The 21,201-nt window shown below is 43.0% G+C and overlaps 3 protein-coding genes across 5 annotated transcripts; 2 read left to right on the top strand and 1 right to left on the bottom strand.

The window, feature by feature from the left end:
* Positions 1–422: 422 nt before the first annotated feature.
* Positions 423–17,369, top strand: parn (poly(A)-specific ribonuclease (deadenylation nuclease)). Of its 3 annotated transcripts, XM_034599715.1 has the most exons (26): positions 424–565; positions 823–900; positions 998–1,077; positions 2,055–2,122; positions 2,395–2,476; positions 2,625–2,685; positions 2,999–3,164; positions 3,573–3,635; positions 3,740–3,778; positions 3,857–3,899; positions 3,992–4,072; positions 4,196–4,252; positions 4,356–4,433; positions 4,579–4,622; positions 4,728–4,770; positions 4,986–5,061; positions 5,145–5,255; positions 5,350–5,419; positions 5,505–5,560; positions 5,684–5,770; positions 5,860–5,934; positions 6,033–6,201; positions 6,314–6,441; positions 6,772–6,826; positions 6,911–7,083; positions 7,425–8,376. In XM_034599715.1, the coding sequence occupies exons 1-26, from the start codon at positions 547–549 to the stop codon at positions 7,469–7,471; spliced, it is 2,049 nt and encodes a 682-aa protein (XP_034455606.1). In that variant the 5' UTR covers positions 424–546; the 3' UTR covers positions 7,472–8,376. The 3 variants fall into 3 exon arrangements, 2 of the variants coding, with proteins under 2 accessions (XP_034455614.1, XP_034455606.1); XR_004615381.1 differs by lacking the exon at positions 7,425–8,376 and having other exon boundaries at positions 423–565; positions 6,314–6,451; positions 6,911–6,977; XM_034599723.1 differs by lacking the exons at positions 6,772–6,826; positions 6,911–7,083; positions 7,425–8,376 and adding an exon at positions 17,359–17,369 and having other exon boundaries at positions 423–565.
* On the bottom strand, positions 9,164–16,006 carry LOC117770309 (RNA exonuclease 5-like). The gene is made up of 19 exons (XM_034599620.1): positions 15,904–16,006; positions 14,748–15,002; positions 14,430–14,556; positions 14,210–14,330; positions 13,956–14,063; positions 13,733–13,821; positions 13,341–13,456; positions 13,063–13,201; positions 12,723–12,817; positions 12,533–12,635; positions 12,320–12,405; positions 12,007–12,115; positions 11,571–11,687; positions 11,156–11,293; positions 10,808–10,900; positions 10,365–10,719; positions 10,076–10,260; positions 9,497–9,606; positions 9,164–9,417 (listed from the first exon to the last, which is right to left on the bottom strand). Exons 2-19 carry the CDS (start codon positions 14,990–14,992, stop codon positions 9,360–9,362), a joined length of 2,394 nt encoding a protein of 797 aa, XP_034455511.1. The 5' UTR covers positions 14,993–15,002; positions 15,904–16,006; the 3' UTR covers positions 9,164–9,359.
* On the top strand, positions 16,345–21,130 carry eri2 (ERI1 exoribonuclease family member 2). The gene is made up of 10 exons (XM_034600073.1): positions 16,345–16,520; positions 16,805–16,869; positions 16,955–17,035; positions 17,136–17,263; positions 17,359–17,521; positions 17,774–17,874; positions 18,178–18,259; positions 18,354–18,442; positions 18,806–19,850; positions 20,004–21,130. Exons 1-10 carry the CDS (start codon positions 16,456–16,458, stop codon positions 20,384–20,386), a joined length of 2,202 nt encoding a protein of 733 aa, XP_034455964.1. The 5' UTR covers positions 16,345–16,455; the 3' UTR covers positions 20,387–21,130.
* Positions 21,131–21,201: the final 71 nt, after the last annotated feature.

Below are 21,201 nucleotides of genomic sequence, written 5' to 3'. Positions count from 1 at the left end.
AACCTATCTGGTTTCTAGTGGATCTTAATAATAATATTTAATGAAAAAAAATAGACTAAATATTTTAGTTGGTATGTTAAAAATAACTTATAAAAATAATAGTCAAATGAGATAAAAGTACATTTGTACTTGAGCAAATGTACTATCTGTTTGATATATTTTATATTTTATATTATAAAATCTATCATCTATCAATTTTAATAACATTGAATAACAATTTAAATATATTTTTCTTAGAATAAATGCTTTTTTAAATAACTAATTTTAAATCCAGGATAACTTCTTAAAATAATATTAAATAACATTCGAAATAAACATATATTTTTATATAATATTTTAAATGGAGGATAACTACTTAAAACAACATTCTAAATAAGTATATCTTTTAAAATACTAATATTAAATATACCCCTCGTGCGCTGTGTATAAATACACGGCGCCTCCGAGCGGCGGCTGCGGCCCGGAAGTGCTTGTGAGTCCGTTAAAAGCCAGTGGACGGAGGCTAACTAGCGTTAGCTGTCAGCCGGGGTTCAGTCATTGTGCAGGATGGAGCTGACACGCAGAAGTAAGTACACGCACACGTTTCACCCTCGGGATTAATGCACGTTGTCTCGGACACAGTGGAAACGAGCAGCGGGGCAGTGGACATGTTGTGTTCCCGCAGAATTAGCGGCTGTGTGAGTCTTGTGTGTTAGCCAGCTAGCTAACGGACCAGCTAGCTGCGGGGGTGCTTGTGCTGCTTCTCTCTGCGGGGTTTAGCACGATGTCCGCACCGCGACAACTCTTCCAAACCCCCCGGTGTGTTTTCACTTCTCCCCGCAGATTACAAGGGCTGCCTGAAGACGGTGTACAGCGCCATAGAGGAGGCGGACTTTCTGGCCATCGATGGGGAGTTTTCAGGTGAGCGTGGAGGAGCCGGAGCAGAAATGCGTGACGGTGCGGGAGACACCGCGGTTTGTGCGTTAGTGTGACGTGTGTGTGTGGTTTGTGTTTCCAGGGATAAGCGACGGTCCCAATGTCAGTGCGCTGACCAACGGACTGGACACCCCGGAGGGCCGGTACGCCAAGCTCAAAAAGGTCAGCACGGGTCATTAAACACGGTCAAGTTCATTTATTGGTCCCAATAGGTCAAATTCAATTCAGGTGGGTTTGCAGTGTGTGCAGCGTGCATCATCACCCTGTCCACTGGGAGCCTCTAATCTCAATCCCTCAAAGGGACAGTACCTCCAGGAACACTTTTTGTACTGGAGGAAAGGTAGATTAACCCCAGGAGGAGCCACCAGAGGAGGGAAGGATGTCATGTGTGCAGAATCGCACCCAGATGTGTCCTGAGAGATGGATCACGAAACCAGATTCGAAGTTGGATTCATGGCGCACGTAGCCACATTCTTCTTGCTGTGTTAATGCAAATGAATCCCGGGCCACAGGTGAAGGAGCGCCTGCTCCGCCGACGTCCTCTGACCCACAGTTTCACAATGAATACAAACACAATTTAACGGTTCTCAGAGTTCATACGTTGATTTGTTCGCAGCCGCCACCATCACAACGTCAACACTTATCCCCACGTGATTGATACGTTTCATAAATTGGTAAAATAGTTCCTGACTCTCTCACTCGCAGCGTTTCCTGTTCGGCAACACAAAAACAACGTGCAGGATTATTTGCATATAGAGCAGGGAAGTGAGAGTCGATCACACAGGGTCACACATTCAGGACATATTACTTTCAGGTGTGAACACGCATACTGAGCGATGTCCACTTCTGATCGGATCTCATCAGGTCTGAACTTGGCCTATGATCAAAAAACTTCCAGGTGCTGCCAGACGGGACGTACACTCTGCCATGAAGACCTGGAAAGAACAGATCACACCACAAAGACACAATATTCACACAAAAATTATCTAACACTCAGAGGGAGACAGGGACAAACGTGCATATGAGGAGGAGGAGGCTCCATTACAAAGATCCAGTGCATCCCAATTTCCCTCCACGGTTTTGCATCAGTCTGTTTGTTTATCTAATTAAACCTCTTTCTTTTCTTTTGTTTCCACCAGCACTCCATGGACTTTCTGCTGTTCCAGTTTGGATTATGCGCATTCAAGTACGACCAGGCAAAGTCAAAGTGAGTGAAGTCTGCCAAACAAATGCAGGATTTTATGATTTTACAATGTCATTGTTTGTGACATCAGAAAAATGTATTTAAGTCCAACTTTTTTCTTTTATAAGTACTAAGAAAGAGCCCAAATTACTCCTTGTACCATCTTTAGCATTTTTACTCTGACTTAGCCCAAGTTCCATTGTAAAGTTTTATGCACAGATGTTTGTCTACTAAGTTCTAATAATGGAAGTGATCCCAGCTTTTAACCTCTGTTTCCCCACATCTCGTCTCTCTAGGTATATCATAAAGCCTTTTAATTTCTATGTATTCCCGAAACCATTCAACAGGACGTCCCCTGACATAAAGTTCATCTGTCAAGTAAGTCAGTGTTATTCCTCGGGGGTCCTTGTCTTACTGATTCACAAACAGCTGAGATTATTGACTTTGAGAAACAGCAAGATGGTTTATAATCGCTCCTGCTCGGTCGGGCTGTGAAAATATTTCTTCACATCTTTTGTCTTTTCAGAGTTCCAGCATCGACTTCCTGGCCAGTCAGGGATTTGACTTCAACAAGGTGTTCTGTGATGGTGAGTGCAGCTCAGACTGACACTGAAATGCGCTTGTTGTTTCATGATGCTTGGTGCTGGGCATCTATTCTCAGTATCTGACCACGAACATAAACTACTAGTGAATGTTTGGTCTGTTTCTTCATGGTTTAGATATCAAACCATTTGAAATTATAATCTTGTTCATTTGTAGTTCATTCAGGCAAATAACTGATTATTAGACCTCTTTCAAACCTTATCTGCCCAAATAATCGTGTGTGTGTGTGTGCGTGCGCGTGCACAAGAGAACGCCATGTACACAGAAGTAAAACTCGGATCTTTCTGATTTTCAAAGGAATCCCATACCTGAACCAAGAGGAGGAGGCCCAGCTGAGGGAGCAGACAGAGGAGAGGAGGAACCAGCAAGCTAACGGCCTCGGGACCCCGTCCTTCATCTCCCCATCGTCCAAAGGCCCCGCACACGTACCCGATGAACATAAAGACTTTATCAACAGGGTGATGTAAGTGTTACAGTACATGTGCTGCGTCCCAGATTTCAGGTGTGAGTGAAACGTCGTCACTTCAGGCCATGTGGTGGCTCCACTCTCCCACTGAGAGGACCTAGATTAGTGTCCTGTTTTTCTTTCCTTGGGGCTAAACTGAGCACGACCCAGAAACAATGCCCCAGAATTCCTAAGTATAAAACCAATATAACTCGAGTTATACTACATCTCTAAACAGAAGGACGTGAGGAAACTCTCTGAAATTAAAGAGCATTAAAGATCCTCTTTGTACAAAGCCACTACTCTGACACTGACTCAAAATGTGATTACAAATGAAAGAGTATATTAGATTTACTCATTTCAAAACAAATGCATCATAATTATGTTGGTGTTTATGTTTTGATTGTTTCTGCTTTATTTTTCCAGAGAGAAAGTTGAGGCCCTCTTCACTAACTCGGAGAAGACTGTTAACTTGCAGCCATGCACCGGGTAAATGACACCTTCTCTCTAAAGGCCCCATCTACGCTGTTTGTATTTACCATGTTGAGTTTGTATCTTAATCCCTGCTCACTATACTTATGTTTCCTTGCCAGGTTTCAGAGAAAGCTGATCTACCAGACCCTGAACTGGAAGTGAGTGTCACAAACCTATTCACCGTTATTGTTGATGTGTTTGTTTGTTGTAGATTAACGTTGTTCTCGCTCTCACAGGTTTCCCAAGGGGCTTCATGTGGAAACCGTGGAAACGGAAAAGGTTAAAACATTTCTTAATTAAAATGGTCTTGAGTTCTGTTTTGTTTTGATTTGTGCTGTTTTGAATGGTGGATGTATTTTGTTGGTTTGCAGAAGGAGCGATTCATCCAGATCTGCAGAGTAGATGACGAGGAGAGGAAGAGGAGGGAGCAGCAGAAACTGGAGAGGGAGCAGGTGAGATGAACATCAACAACAATCTTGTCATAGAAATGCAAACAATTTCTGTGTGACGGTGCAACATTCTGTCTGAGTCTAATATTTTCCTCTGCATCTCTCTCTCCCCCCCCCCCCCATCAGGAGGAGCTAAATGATGCTGTTGGATTCTCCAGGGTCATCCACGCCATCTCTAAATCTGTGAGTCACCTCCTTCAGTTGCAGCTTTTGAATCACAGTGGTTTTAAATATCTTTGGCTTTGGTGTGACGTGTCCCTGTGAACCCTTCTCCTCTGATTCACAGGGTAAACTCGTGGTCGGCCACAACATGCTCTTGGATGTGATGCACACCATCCACCAGTTCTACTGCCCTCTTCCGGAGGTACACACTCGAGATGGATATTTTAAACGTCCAGCTTTTTTCAGCTGCTTAATCTTCAGCCTCTTTTTTTTGCTTCACAAAAATAGCAGTTTGAAGTTAAGTAATGTCATCTATGCATAATTTATGCCACTACTCTTTTCTGCAGGATCTTCAAGACTTTAAAGAGGTCACAATGTGTGTCTTCCCAAGGTAACGCATCGCTCTCCTGCCAAATTAGTTTGTGTCCTCAACAGAAACTGCTCTTTGCTTTATTGGTGTTTAATGTGTTCTTCTATCTTGCCTGTTCGATTGCAGACTAATGGACACAAAGCTGATGGCTTCTACTCAGCCTTTTAAGGTAGACATTTTAACTCCCATTGTTCAAGCTTATATTTAACTGTTCATGATTTAAGTAACTTATTAAAATCCTTTTGACTAAACTGGTTTGATCCTGGCCTGATGTTGCAATGTTTGTATACAAGAGGCTGGAATCCATCCAGATTTCTGTCATGATTTTGTGTCTTTTAAGTTCTGAAACTAACAGGTTGTTGTTTTTTACTTGTGTTGTTGTAGGACCTGATCACTAACACCTCTCTGGCAGAGCTGGAGAAGCAGCTGAAGATGACCCCCTTCAAGTCACCGCAAGTTGGTGAGAAAATAACACTTTCAACTGTAATATTCTTCCCTGTACAAAATACTGCTGACACCTTTTCTCCTCCGTACCTGTTCCAGAAACCGCAGAGGGGTACCCCAGTTACGACACAGCCCAGGAGCAGCTCCACGAGGCGGGGTACGACGCCTACATCACTGGGCTCTGTTTCATCTCCATGGCCAACTACCTGGGTAACACGCACAGTCTCACTGGTCCTGCTCGACAACATGAACACATCTAAATGCATATGGCTAAGCTGATCTGCTCTACACTCTTTCTTTTCAGGCTCTTTCTTGACTCCACCCAAACCTTTCATCTCACCTCGATCCAAACTCATTGAGCCATTCCACAACAAGTAAGAGATGCACTAAAATGTGTTTTATTAACTGTTAAAAATGTAAAAGGGGAGGTTTCTAATATTTCTACTTTCTGTCCTTTAGGCTTTTCCTGATGAGGATAATAGATATTCCCTACCTCAACATCACAGGACCAGATTGTGAGTAAAATATTGAGGCGTTGAATGGCAACATTTCTTTTGATTCACTTAACGAAGCTTTCATTTGAAGCCATTGTCACCACTTCTCCATCTCACCCGTCACTGTATTTTCTGCTCTTACAGTGCAGCCCAAAAGAGACCATGTCCTCCATGTCTCATTCCCAAAAGAATGGAAGACCAGTGACCTCTACCAGCTCTTTAGTGCCTTTGGTAAATGTTTTTTTTTTGTTTTAATTCTGCTTGTTAACAGGTACGAGCCATAATTTATCACTCACTTTCTCCTCCTTCAATCTGCTCAGGGAATATCCAGGTTTCATGGATTGATGACACATCAGCGTTTGTGTCCCTGAGTCAAACGGACCAGGTACAGATAGGTGAGTTTTGACGGCCTTCCTCTGCACCAGGACTTGACTCGCTCCATCTTCACAAAAACACATTGAAGCAACCTGATCGACTTCCTCTCGTCCCGCAGCTATGAACACCAGTCGCTATGCAGAGAGCTACAGGATCCAGACGTACGCCGAGTACATCCAGTTAAAGGAGAAGGACAAGGTCAGGCACAGCACCAAATCCTGGGGCGAGGACGGCTGGGTCAAACATCACTATACCTCATCCGCTACCAGTGGTTTTGGATATTCCAGGTATGTCCTCACAACTGTCCACTACATTTCTTTCAGTGTGTTTACCTGTTGCCTTGGATTACCCACAGGTAATTTATACTCTGCTCTATGTACGGTTGTTATTTTCTTGCAGGGGTTTGAGGAAACGCAGCATCAGTCCAGTTCAAGGAGAGCAGGGGATCGGAGAACTTGTTATTACAGACGGCTGGAGTCACTACTCATACCCGGATAGCATGGGCAGCAAGAAGATGAAAACTGATGGTGTGTGAACACATGCATGCATATGTACTTCCCTGCTGCAGACACGCAGGTCACCCCCAGGAAAGGACTTAGTGGGGATTCAGCGTGCCCCGAGGACGAGGGCGCGTGGCATTTTGAATAATCAGAATTTAATGTTTTATTTATGACCACCTGCTCCAGAACAGATGGGGCAGATGTGTTCTGGATTGACAACATTGTTTCCACCCACACAGTTTTGGATTTCAGTAATGCATCTACAGTTTTGTTTTCAATCTAATCTTAATTTAAGAATTCTGCAAACATAAGGAGGTCTAATCTCAGCTCTCATGCTCCCACTGTTGTGTTCCCTAGATGCAAATACTGACGCTGTTGAGAGCAAGACATCAGAGGGCTGGCTGAAGACGACGTAAGTGAACACAGAGGAGATCGATTATGCTGTTATCCTCTTTGCTGGGATTTTAAGCCTCTTCATGGTTGCTGTGCCCTGCAGAGATGCATCAGATCTAGCAGGGTTGAGTCTCCTCCCTGACGAGGACGAGCAGCAGGACGAGGAGGGAAGTCCTGAGGGCACAGATCCAGTCAGTGATGCTGAGGGGACGGTCACCTGGCAACAAGCCCCGGCGGCTAATGCGAGGAAAGGTCAAAAGAAAAAGAAGGCTGAAGGTGAGTTTGTAGGGGACCTGCTTTCTCCACCTGAGGGTCTTTAACCCACTAAGAAACTAGATGAATTATAATCCTTAATAACATCAGATTAGTCCCCATAAAAGCATAAAACTTAATTGATCACCAGCATGATTACAAATAATCCTGAATGTCTGAACCAAATTTAATGGTTAGAGTGTGATGGTGTAACAGGAGAGGTCAGGGGACGGGGCAATTGTTGAGATATTTAATCTGAATCAAAGTGATGGATTGATAAATGACAGATCGCACGTCACTTGTTAATCAATGTATCTGAGATGTTTCTTCTTGTTCTTATCTGAAAACCTCTCCCTCCTTTACAGCGGCTGAGTCTTCCACTTCGCTGTTTGACGTCCCAGATGTCTGGTAGCGAGCGGAGCGGCCACGTTCCAGCACTGAGCGGCTCCTCCTCAGTCTTCTCCTAAGCACTTGAGTCACCCTCCTGGGAGTGACCCTGAATTCATTCGTTCACTCAGAAGCTGCGGATACCGGTTCCAAAGCCACCAGCCAATCTTGCTTTGACTGGACTATTTAAAAGAGAAAACACAAGCCATAACGACAGCTGCCATATTTTGATCTTGCACCAGAGGAGCAGGCAACTCTTCTGGATAAACACACAAATAAACCACAACATCTTTAGAAAAGCTTAAATACAGAAATGCTCCTTTCTCCTCCGCTCAGTCCAGAGAGCAGCCACAGCCGAGCGTTCACTTCGGATTCATTCATCAGTTTTAACGACGAATCACCTCTATTCAGTCTTATATTTTGTGAGCGCGAGTTGTGTGTGCGCGTGAGTTCGTGCACGTGAGGGAGATGTAATTGTCTCTAGTCTGTGTCCCTGTGAATACATTTCATAAATTTAAAGATAAAATACCACTTGACATGTCCTGTAGTTTACAATGTCGGGTTTATCTAGTGTTTTAATGCAGTAAAATATTCTTTTTCCCCTTTTTAAAAAGAAAATTGTAACTTGTCAACTCCCCAGTTTTATCAGACATGTTTAAGCTTCTCAATGATAATGTGATATTTATTATTGGTGGCAGTTTGACCCCCCTCATGAGGTGCTTGTTGTTTTGTACAGATTTGTTTTTCTTTACCTTTTTTTTGTGTTGAATGTTTTGTAATCGTGTCAATTTGCAACAATGTCTGTAAGTATGTTCTAATGCAAAAGGTGTAAACGTTAAAGAGACGTATGCATTTTTGTATAAGATAGTTTAAAAAATCCTTAAATATTTCCTTGGAAAAGGGGAAAAAATTAAAGAATGTTTCTTAGTATTTCTGTCTCCGTATCGTCTGTTTTCTCCGTTAGTGACTGATTTACAGTTAAATAGACGTACTGGAAATTTTAGATGGATTTTGAAGAAAAAAAACTAAAGTGATGTTGGTTGATCATATCAGTGTTCAGCTTTTTTTTATCTCGAGGGAATTTCCTTTTAAATTGAAAGCAACACTGTAACTTTAACTGAGCAACAGCGCCCTCTGCAGCCACATGAGGTGACTAATTCTGTTGGGCTCCCTGTCCGAGCAATGAAGTGGTTTCATGTAGAGTAAAAAGCCTGTTAATGTGTCGAGTGGAGCTGTGACTGCGTCGTCCCACTCACTGGAGAGAAACACGACTGAACGCTGGATATTACCCATGATCCCCGGCTTCCTGAGCCAGAAGAGCTGCCACCAACAAATCCACTGAACTCTGTTTTAGAATTCTTTGTTTAAAAAGTTTCCTCCTGAATATTGGAGATAAACCCTGGTTTTTAATGATTAAGTCTTTTTAACTCGCTGGACCCGAATCTGACAATTGAAGCTGCTCCTGCTCTGTTCCACACTTCTCACAGGAGATCGTACCCACTCACCAAAGTTGCATAGAACAGACGTTCAGGGTGAGGAGTGGAAATGAAAGAGGAAACGTAACATTACAAAGTTTTCCTTGTTCCATAAATATTCTGAACTTCCTGAGCTTCCAATAATTAAAAACATCTGAAGGGTTTATTGTCCTTTAGGGAAAATGCACTTTAACTTTGTAGTTTCTGTTTCCTCGCAACAAAAATATTTGGGTACTACATTTGACTTCAACTTGTCTTTAATATACAGGTTCCCAATGGAAGTGTATTATTCTGTTAAAAATTACAACTCTGCTGTAAAGGAGGTTTTACAAAAACAAAGTCCATGATTTATTAAATAATTGTTTTTTTTAAATCCTCATTGGTTTGATTCACAGGAGGAAGAATCGTAGCAGTGGAAGATATTTTGTTCCTTGTTCATCACCTGGACCCAGATTTAATCTCCATGAAGCACAAACCAAGATGCGGGTCATCAGCACTAGAGAGGAGAAGAGATGGATGAGAAATACTTCACTTGGTATCAGTTTTTTTTATCCTGAGACACTCGGATTCCTCACCTGTCGTGTCCAAGCAGCACGACCACAGACAAGGTGCATTCTGGGAGACTTCTAAAGAGCTTCCCCAGGCATCGGTCCAGCTTCCCCACCACGAGCTCAATCTCCTGGTCCTGCAGACGACACACATCCAAGTGTTTCTGCTAAGATGTGACGTTTACTACGCCGGCAGACAGAGTGGATATCACTGGGTAATTTAATGTATTGGAACAGAATTTATTCTAAGGCCCCTTGAGATGTGGCATCTCCCCCCCACACCCTAGACCCAGACAAGTTAAGGAAAAAAAGTAAATGAAAACCACAGACGAGTTGTTTTAAGATGAGAAAATAAAGATGAAGCAACGGAAAGAAGTGATGGATCTAAAATACGAGTTCACAGTTGACGACAGAACAAATTGTGCGTACGAGATTTCCCTGGATTGCATGAAGTGCTGTGATTCACCTTGAACCGTGTGGTAGAGTGATGCTGGGAACTCTATCTTGTGTTTAGCTATTTGAGGCTCAGGGGGTCAAAGTGGGTCGTCCACTAACCAGAAGGTCATTACACCAACTGACTGGAGTGATTACAACCCCTTTTCTTACCTGAGAGCTGATGTGCATATGGCCACTCCCCTCGTCTTCCCCCTCAGTATCCACTGTACTTGTTGTCAGGGCGGCCCATGAGCACAAGTGGGGCGGAGTCAGGGACGGACAGATGACGTAGTCCTCCGTGCGGGGATCATCAGAGGAGCTGAGGGCTGCGTGTTTGACCTCTGGACTCTCAAACTCTGTAAAACACACACCAGGGTGGAGAGTTTTACAATCTTGGGGAAAACCGCTACAAATAGAACCTGAGATAATGAACATGAATCCTGTAGCGTGTTTTGCTCACTTATGTACGCGTGTCTTGTATGTTTTCCGGCTTTGGCAGGAAGGAGGATTCTCTCCACGGCTCCAAAGTGTCCGAACGTCTCTGTGAGTGTTTCCTCAGACAGTTCGGTCTCCAGCTGCAGCCGTTTATCGTTCCCTTTAGCAGAGTGTAACCCATTTGCAGTTTTAACACAAGCTGCACCTGGACATTTTGCATCTAATGTGTTTCCGTTGATCATTGCAGAATTGTTTATGCGCTCAGTCACACTGGGCTTTGATTTAACAGCGTAGAGGTGACTGGTGTCGAGGGCATCATGCGCCAAAGCGTCAAGAGTCAGATCCACGTCCAGCATCGACTCGTAAACAGGCCTCTGCACCTAGAAAAGGCACAAAGGACCAAACATGTTGAAGATACAGCACAAAGGTGTAAAAGGAATAAGAAACAAAAAGAAAAAGGAGAACTACCTTGATGGACTGTCCCTGCAAACTGAGTCCATTTAAAGTTTTTAAAGCGAGCGTCGCTCCCTCCAGCAGCTCGAACTCTACCTCTGCATGGACCTGGAGACCAAACATCGTCCAAGAGGACATTTAATACAGCAAATCCAGAGAGAGGAAAACAGTGGAACCGAAAGCAGTGGGGTATGAAAACAAAAAGATCCAAGGGTCTCTCTGTGGATAAATCTTTTCTTCTTATACAAATGAACAGCGACCGTTACGTCGATCAGTTCACTGGTTGAACTCTGACGGAAATAAACAGTCCATCAGAAAAGAAACCTGTAATAACTGAAGGGTCGCGATGCAGGTGAGACTTACTCTTACGCTTGTGTTCAGCAGTTTGATTTTCCGAACTGGTCCGCAGCGACGAAAAAGCCGCTTCGCCTCCTTCTCGGAGAAACCTTCCGGAAACGGCCCAGCGAAGACTACGCACATGTCACGAAGGTTTGCACACACCTGCAGGAGGAATACACACAGATTTAAGTTGAGTTACTTACACAGTGTTTCTTACAGGATTCGGTTCAATCTATGGTGGTGGCTGCCGGGGGGGGGGGGGGGGGGGGGGTTTGATTATTGACATTTCCCTATGATCACACTGCTGAGGATGGTAAATGGCAAGGTTTGTTTTATAGGTTCACCGGCGTGGCAGGATTTCTCCCAGTGCTGCCTAGTCCAACCAAAGTATAAAAGTATTCTGCCACTTTAGTTTAGTTTTACAATTAGAGTGACTCACCCTCTGGTACTGCTGCTCCCGGTGAGGAACACAGCGCTTCAGGTGGTCTGAGAGGGAAGACAACCGGAGCACTGAGAGGAACGGACACTCGGCCCGTCTCCTGAAAGAGGCCAACACCTGAGGGAGAGAGGTGACAGAGGTGCAGAGGGAGGAGGAGTGTAGGGGGGGGGGAATGGGAAGAGGAAGAGCAAGAAAGGGACAAGACAAAAAGTGAGAGAATGATGAGAAAAAGGATGCAAATACGCAGAAAGGCGTCACAAGAAGACATCACTGCTGATCTGATATATTTAGATAGAGGAATCCTGATATCTAATAAATAGGTAAACTATAGCAAACCTTACGGGATTTGCGACATGTGCACCAGTTTTTATTTTGGGTAGAAAACCTGGTTAATTTCAGGTTCCAGGGACGGAGTCAAAACCAAATAACTTCTAACCTCTTTGTCCGAGTTGTGCCACTGCTGATGGGACAAATCCAGAGCGACGTCAGAACGCTTCCCTATGAAGGCAACTGACCGGCCGAGGGTCTGTAATATGTCTGCAAACCTGCACAAGAGAGAACAGGACAGAGAATTGGTCAAGTGCACCGGGATGTGTGATGAGATGGATTTCACATTTGAAATGGAGACTAGAATCTTATATCAATAAATCATTCAGGCTCTAACTCAAACAATCACTTAATGACAAAAACAACGTGAGTGTTTTTTTGCTTTGTCATTGCTGGAACATTTTGTGATGCGGGTGTTGTACCTGTGACTCGGTGTGGGTGCAGGCAGCTCTATGATTTCCTCCTCTATTGTGTATCCCCATAGCTCCTCCAGGTGATGCTCCACAACCTGATGATGAGGGTGCACGGAAAATATTGAGTCACCTTTGTGTGTCTGTGTGTGTGTGTGTGTGTGTGTGTGTGTGTGTGTGTGTGTGTGTGTGTGTGTGTGTGTGTGTTAGAGAACGATGGGTTACCTGACGAGGTCCTGTTTTAATAAAGTATTGGGCCAGCTCCAGGGCTGCCACAGCATCCTCAGTGGGATGATGACCCTTCTTCTCTTCGGTTTGTATTTGCCTCCTGGAACACAAGTGACATGTTGAATTATAAGCCCCAGTTGGAGGGAGAGACAGAAGCGCAGAGAGAGAGAGAAAAGAGAAAACTTACTTCAGAATATTCTCGGCCAAGATCTTGAGCTTAAACTTCTGTCCAAACTCTTTCCTGTACAGCAGGGCCGTGTCGATTAAATGCCGGTGGATCAGCTGCAGTGAGGACAAAGGTCAGGACTTATTCATATTGACAAAAGATACATGGTTGTGTTCCTCTAGAATTAAATAACCAGGGTAGAATGTAGAATATACAGAGAAATTTAGAAAATAAGAAGAAAATTTGTGTTTGCTTTCAAACACAAAGGCTTCATCTTCATCCTCTCGAGACCAAACTCAAGCGTGTCGTGATACTTTCACATTCGTCACGAGCAGAAATCTAAATGTCAGCAGTCACTCACTTTCAGAGCCCCGAGGTCGGAGTTAATGGAATGTCCCACCAGAACGGCGTCCCGCGGCAACAGCGCCCTGAGCTTCGCCTGAACGTCCCTGAGGGTGGTTGTGACTGGTCGCAACATTGCTGCAGTGACACCAGAGAACCTATCAGAAGACATAGAATAGACATATGTTTTAATGTTTTAATATAATACATGATGTTGGCTGGTGTGTGTGTGTGTGTGTGTGTGTGTGTGTGTGTGTGTGTGTGTGTGTGTGTGTGTGTGTGTGTGTGTGTGTGTACATTGTCAGGTAGTTGAGGATGCGGGTCTCAGGTTTCACCAGATCGTCCAGAACACAGTTTCCATCACTGTCCACCAGAGAGACACGAGTCAGCTCGTTTCCCTTTTCAGTCAGACACTGAAACACAACAGTGAAACAATGATGAACTGATGCACACACACATATACAATGACAACACACACATCTATATATCCTCACAAGACTATAAAGTGCACAAAGACAGGACGTACATATTTATCTGCACACAGAGCGTTAGAGGTGAGATCCAATCACAAGTGGTCTGGACATTCAGGAGGCATTAACAATATCGAGTGTGACCCGACCAACCGTCCCCTTGGGATGGGATCTCTCAGGATGGATGTTAACAGCCGGTCTGAACTAAGAGAAACTCACCATTTCACAGTCGAGTCCATACAGAGGGCTGCTGTCAGTCACACACTCAACACTGTCTGTGCACACAAACTCCTCAAACCCAGGCATTCCTGTAGCAGAGAAACAAAACAAGACGTGAGGAGGTACAGATGGAGACAGAGAGGGAGAGCATGTCTGGAGCAGAGTGAGGTTAAATCGTGAAAATGCTCATGTGTCATATATAACCTGGTTAATAGAGACTCACCTTTGACCGGGTAGTTCTTCTGGATCATCTCCTCCTGGCTCAGTAGATACGCTGTCAGTCCTCTGGTCCGTGTCCCAAACTTGCTGATTACTGGGTGAAACTTCACGGCTGCAGGAGAACACAAATTGACACAGACAGTCACAAATTGGGAAGATCGGGAAAAGAGAGAGAGTTTATCATGAATAATCAGGCCTGACTAACTTTAAATGAGTTCAACTGTGACTTTCATTCCAAATGTTTTACTTGTTTCTCACCTTTGGGTATTTGACTGTTTTCCATGTGTGTTTTTGAAAGTGATGGAGCGTCTGACTTAGGAACCTCACTGCTGAAGATTCCAGATGCCACGTTCTGAGATGGTGGAGTGAAGGTGATCCTCTGCATTGGTCCGAAAAAGGCAGATATAAATTCCAAAATACCGACACTATGAATTCAACGTCTCTCATCAAATAATCGACATCCCCTTCAGATACTTACAGAGCTATAGTTGGTTCTGAGGCGTCGCAGCGTGAGGTAGTGTTTGTAAAAGTGACTCTGGGTCAGACCCTCCACGATTACAACATTCACACCTTTAACCTTCCTCTGGTGGTGGAGACGACACCAACTGGGAGTAGGACGGAGAGTAGGACGGAGAGTAGGACGATGACAGAATAATGAGGTTTAAAGATATAATAGGGGGTGTGGATAAAAGATGTCTTTATGATGGCTCAAGTACAAGGACACATTATAAGTAAGTTACAAAAAGTTATATGTGAGGCGGTGAAATAGATCACGGCTTGCTGCAAAAGTCATTACCTGGGTTGTTGGATGCCACCCGTTTTCCCCAGAGCGGCGTAGTGCAGCAGCTCTGTCAGCTCAGTCAGGGTAATTGGTTGTTGGAGGCGGTCGAGCGGCACAGAGATCCTCGGCGGACAGAGTGGAGGTGCCACCGCTCCTTCCTGCTCACTTTTTAATCTCTTGGCCGTGTCGTGTGCTGTGGAGGAGACGTTCCTTCTCTTCTCTCTGCAGCTCGTAGCTGCTGATGAAGGCTCCATTTTCATGGTGAGGTTTCTGTAGGAAAATAGAAACTGAATTTGAAATGTGTTCTAGGAGTCAATTATGCACTGGTTTGTGTTTTACACACACTCTTCTTCAAACACTCCTCTTGTGCATATTGAGGCAGACCAGTGGGGCCTAGAGTTCAGGCAGCGAGGGCTGTGCATGAGGATCTGTCAAATATGAAAATACGGCACTGAATTTGAAACTAGTGATTAGTATCCATCCATTTTAAGGTAACATTTTAAAAATCATAATTTTAGACTGTGGTTGCTTTTATTGTGAAATAATTCAATAGTGGCAATCTCATGCTTTTATTAATAACCAAATATACATCCTCCATATTTCTGGACACAACTTATTCATACTGTTATATCACTAAAATTATAATATTACTTCATCTTGCAAAGGAAAAAGGGTTTTAGTGTAAAACGTGTTAACAGTACATTCCTCTATATTGAGGCACTAAACAGAAATACTACTTTAGAAACGGTATCACATTGCTAATAGTATTGAATGGGAAAAATCGTAAATTATATCCAGGCCAGATGAGAGAAGGTTCATATGGTGAGACGTGTAGTAAACATGTTATAAGTAGTGATCGTCAAACCCCCTCTTCATCCCTGTATCTTGTGAACAACATATCTTTGTGCTTTATTTTAAACTGGGTTATATTTGGACACTGTTTTAAATCCACACTCAAACTGATCCACAGCCTCACTCCACAGATGCAGAAGCAGAAACTACTATGAGTTTTATAAATTAACATTTCCCCTTAAACTATAAATGACCGGCTCCCTCTCGATCACTGAACAGTTTCTGAATGTATCTGTATCCTGGAACATGATCTCTGCTGTTTGTTTATACGATCTGTGTCTGTGTGAGAACGAACACGAGAGTCAAAGTGTGTAAATACCAGATGTTATTGGTCCGATTGTTTCCAAATTCACAGTTTTTCACATGAGCGACATGTTGGAGAAGGTTGGAAACACATGGCTGCTGCACAGGCTCGTGCATGTGAGGGGAAAAGACTACTTCCGATTCATGACTTTCAACATAAAGTTAAATGTTGACTGTCGTGGTGCTTTTCACGAGGAAAATCTGACTACATTTTAGTAGATTTTATAATTTTATCTTTAAACATCAAACAAAACTCCCATAAGAAAGTAGTCAGTCGTTTATATATGTCTATATTCGTGTGTATACTCTTATTTTGACAGGGCTTAGTAAAACCGGAAATGTAGTTCATCCGGTTTCATCAAACTTCCTGTTTTTTCTCTGATCGACTGTCTCGGTAGTTGGATTGCTTTGGGCTGCTTTTTTATAAACAGTCTACGGTGCAGGCCCAGCTAGTCGAGCTCAGAATGATGGATGAGTAGTTTTGAAAAAAGCAGCGCGATCGTTGTTGTGTTTTCTGAAGTTGTTCCTGTCGAGATGTTCTCATCGTTTCACACACAATCCGATTTCAATGATTAGAAAAACAACCGGTTCCCAGGTTGAAGTTGCAGATATGTCGACAAAGAAACTGGCGAAGTGAGTAACAGATAAATCCAAACAGCCATTAGCTCGTTAACTAGCTAAACAGCTAACCCTGATACCTGGAGAAACAAGGAAACTGTGTAATATCTCCATGTGTTAAGATGTATTTATGAAGTATTTAAAGGTTTTTCAGTACTTGTACACATTTAATTCAGTAAAACGTAATTGTAGTTCTTCAAAAAACAGCAGGTTTGACTATTTCAGAACAAAAAAATCTCTTCTTGGGCTAAGTTTCAGTTTTTCATGTGTTTTCCTCCACACCCCCCCCCCCCCCGCAGACAGCTGGGGTTGTTGAGGCAGAGGAGTCAGTCTTCCTCTGGGTCTAAGAAACCTCTGGTATCAAGTGAGTCTGAATCGATCCCGTGTCCACAGAGGTGTAATGTTTAGGTTCGATTCCCGCTGCATCTTTACTCTCTGCTCTCTTTCAGATCAGACATTTTCATACCTGATAGTGATCGACTTTGAGTCCACTTGCTGGAGAGAGAAAGGCAACTACAGTCCGGAAGTTAGTGAGTAGCACTGACTCATTTTTCGTTAGTATTTCATCTTTTTCACTCTTACTGCCAATAACACACACACACACGTTTCTCGTTTTCCTTCTTCTTTCAGTTGAGTTTCCTGCTGTCCTGCTGAACACTTCCTCGGGGGAAGTCGAGTCTGAGTTTCACACGTATGTTCAACCCCAGGAGCACCCGACCCTGTCCGAGTTCTGCACTGAGCTGACGGGGATCACACAGGTGTCTATGCACAGGCTCAAATACACAACTACAAATGTCTACTTCAGTTCATTTGTTCATTGTCTCCATCTGACTGCTTCATCTCGTTTTTGCAGATGCAAGTTGAAGCAGGGATCCCACTGCGGATCTGTCTTTCTCGGTTCTGCCGCTGGCTGCAAAACCTGCAGCTCGAGAAGGGTGTGGTGTTTCCCAACAAACAACAGAAGTGTTCTTCAACTTCACCTTCTCAAAAACTGTGTACTTTCCTCACGTGGTCAGGTAGAAGTCTTTCTGATTGTTTTTTATCATAAATCATTAGTCATGAACCCTGTAAGCTTTCTCACTCTCGCTCTCGTCTCAGGTAAAGATTTTCTTGCTTTGGAAAAAAAATCTAAATGTCAACTACATGCAACAAAACACTGCATTAAAAGAGCAGCATTGGTTTTATTTTTGCCTTATTGCCTTACTGATATATATAGAAAATTTAACGTTATCCCTTTTTGCTGTGCCACCATTTGCGTTGCGTATCAGACTGGGATCTTGGAGTTTGTTTGCAGTACGAGTGCAAACGAAAGCAGCTGCATAAACCTGAGTCGCTCAACAGCTGGATCGATCTGAGAAGCACATACAGAGTAAGTGGAAGCTCATTTACTTTCTCTTCTGCTCTTTCTCCTGCTGTCTCACTTATGATTGTGACTGAACAAAATATTTTGCAATTGATTTATCTACCATGTTTTGATTATTGGTTGTTGTTTTTATTTTTTTATAGTAATGACAAATTCAGTTAGATTTTCAGTCAGATTGTTTCTTTTTTTATTGTTTTTTGATTTCAGGCAGGGGGACGCAGCAATTTTCAAAATTTGAGTCAGCTATCTGACAATGCCTCATCATTTTGGCCCTTGTGCCTTAATAAATCCTTGTCCCACACTTTACAGCTCTTTTACGACAGGAAACCCAAAGGCCTGAATGGGGCACTTCAAGATCTCGGAATACAGTTTGCAGGAAGAGAACATTCAGGTACAAAAAAGAGCACAGGTTCTTAGATCTCTGTTCTACATAGAAAACGGACACAATCTAAGCATGTGTGTCTCGTTTTTCTCTATTTCCTCAGGTTTGGATGATTCCAGAAATACAGCTCAGCTGGCAGCGAGGATGATGAGGGATGGGTGTGTGATGAAGATCACTAGAAGCCTTGAGAGGGTGAGTGGCTTTCGTCCAACGCATCCCAGCTCCTAAATACCTGGCCCCCTTCTGTCTCCAAAAGCAACAAAAACCTGTTAAGGATGATGACAACAACATATGGAGATCTTCATGGGTGAAGATTATACAGAGATTTAAAAAAAAATTTGTTAAGAGATTTTATAAATAAATGAATATAAACGTGGACTTCTGCAAATCAGATACTACGATCTCCCTGCCTTTTTTTATGGTGCAAATTTGCTTTTGAAGATGCATCTTCCTGGAGAATGGAAATAAGGAGGAACAAGATAATTTAGCATGCAGCAAAGAAATGGGTGATATATTAAGAGTTGTTGATTATCTCTCGTCTTCTTCTTCTTATAGACGCCATCAACGGTCAAACCTGTGTTTGGAAACGTAACTACAGACAAGAAGAGAGAAAAACCCAACACCGATAACGAGGAAAATACACCTACCACAAACAAATCCTCCTCGTCTAAGATTCCTCTGACATCATGTCAAATAAAAACCTGTTCAGAGAAGAATGCGGTGAAATCTGACACGACGGAAAATGCAAGTTCAGTTCAGGAATCTGTTCAAAGCCTGATGTCACCCAAGACACTTCTGAATGGTACAAATACACCACTGTGGGGGTGCAGCAGGAGGTCGGTATCCTCAGGCGCTGTCACTGATCTTTCTTCTTCAGTTACGATAAACATGTCCTCACCGCACAGTAACAGCAACAAAACCCTTATCCTGTGCTCCACGACTCTGGGCTGCCTGTCTGATCTACCTCACACAGACCAGCCTTTAAAAAGCAGAGGAACAGTGGCCCATGTGGAGGACGAGGAACGTGGAGAACTTTCAGTGGAAACCGAGGAGAGGTGGGGTTCATATGATGATGTGGTGTTTGAGGGTGATGAGGAAACTGATGGAGAACGTATCTCAGATTTTGATAGTGGATGTTATGTGTGGGAAGAATCTGACAATACATCAGATTTAACAGAGGGTCAGGTCACATTAAGGGACAATACAAGTGCTGAAAACTCCTCTAAAACAACTCACTCATCCACAATGTTTGTTTCTGCAAAGAACACGAGAGTGGATCAGTTAAATATGATGAGGCAGCACTCGGTGATCTCAGGGCCAGATACATGTTTTGCTGTGCCGGAGACTGTTAGTTGGTTTTCCAAAAACAAATTGGCACAACTCAACTCTCTACTATTCCAAAAGAATTCGGACAAAGCCCCAAACAAAACAAACACACCCTCTTTACTCAGGCACAAAGTTTTCATCCCAGGAAAGACCTCCACACCCCATACCTCATTTGTCAAACCGAAACCAGTCATCATGCAAAACACAACTCACAAAACGCCGAGGACCTCTTTCACCATCTTCAATGACCTAGTACAACATGCTGCAGCATCACATCCTTCCTCGGGAAAGACCTCCACACCCCATACCTCATTTGTCAAACCGAAACCAGTCATCATGCAAAACACAACTCACAAAACGCAGAGGTCCTCTTTCACCATCTTCAATGACCTAGTACAACAGGCTGCAGCATCACATCCTTCCTCATGTAGCTCGCTGTTCACCCCCAAAAACGTCCTCTCCTCTTTATCAGCCAACACAAACTCATCATCTACCAACCGCTCCTCAATGTCCGTGACATTTAAAAAAGGACAGCAGATCACATCTCCACTGTGTGCGTGCGGCCGCCGTGCCAAGCGGCAGCTTGTGTCCAACGGGGGTCCAAACCACGGCCGAGGGTTTTACTGCTGTCCGGTCCGCCGCTCGGGCAGCGGAGGCCGGATCCAGAAGGGATGTGAGTTCTTCAAATGGGAGTCGTCTCTGATGAAGAGGAGTTCAGTGGCCTCTCCTGCTGCCGGGGCCTCTGTTTCACTCAGCTCCACTCTGAACTATCCACCACAACAGAGGTCAACCATAAGAAAAAGCTATTAATGTGTTGGAGAAACAGCCGCACCTGCTCCATCATACTAGTCATACTGACACATTTTATATATAATATATATATAATTATCCATTCGCACAGAGATGGTACCTGAATAACTATTTTCTGTGTCGCCTCTTTAACTTCTTCAAAAAACCTCATTGGAGATAATGAAGGTCTTATTATATATTCCACTAAAGCCTCAGATGAAGATTTTTGAGGGCCGATGCCATCGCTGCTATTATGGAGTAAAACTTTTTGATGCCGATATATTGATCTATTATATATTAATTGATAATTAAAAAATCATGAAAATGATTCCTAAGATGTCCTAAGAGCTTGAATTAAGAAAATTAACTTTTTTATACGCACATGAATGCACATCCTTTCTGCATTGTTTATTCTGTGAAATTAAATTTTTCAATGAAAAACAGTACAGGAGTCATATCAATGCCTTTTTCTAATTTATTGCTTTAAATTCTAAAGTTCCAATTTTGAGTATTAATCATGTCCAAAATATCATCAATGCAAAATAAGCTAATTGGTTGTTTTTATGTTCTTCATTGTAAATTTTGTTTGTTTGATTTTTGTGCTTTAATTCTTTTCAATACATGCATTTGTATTTTGTATTCATGATGTATGAATGGACAGTAAATTATATTAATAATGGTCATTTCACATGAAGATGAAGTTAAATGTTTGATAATGACAATAATAGAGTTGTGTTTTATGCCTAATGAAATAAAAACAATACCTTTTCACTCTGTTCATTTCACTTCATTGTTTGAGGATCGCATATTAGGGCTGGGCAATAAAACTACAATAA

The sequence above is a fragment of the Hippoglossus hippoglossus genome, chromosome 1, assembly GCF_009819705.1.
Source record: "Hippoglossus hippoglossus isolate fHipHip1 chromosome 1, fHipHip1.pri, whole genome shotgun sequence".
Taxonomy (NCBI): Eukaryota; Metazoa; Chordata; class Actinopteri; order Pleuronectiformes; family Pleuronectidae; genus Hippoglossus; species Hippoglossus hippoglossus.
The sequence above is the reverse complement of the archived record's forward strand: the minus strand, read 5'-3'. Positions and strand labels throughout refer to the sequence as shown.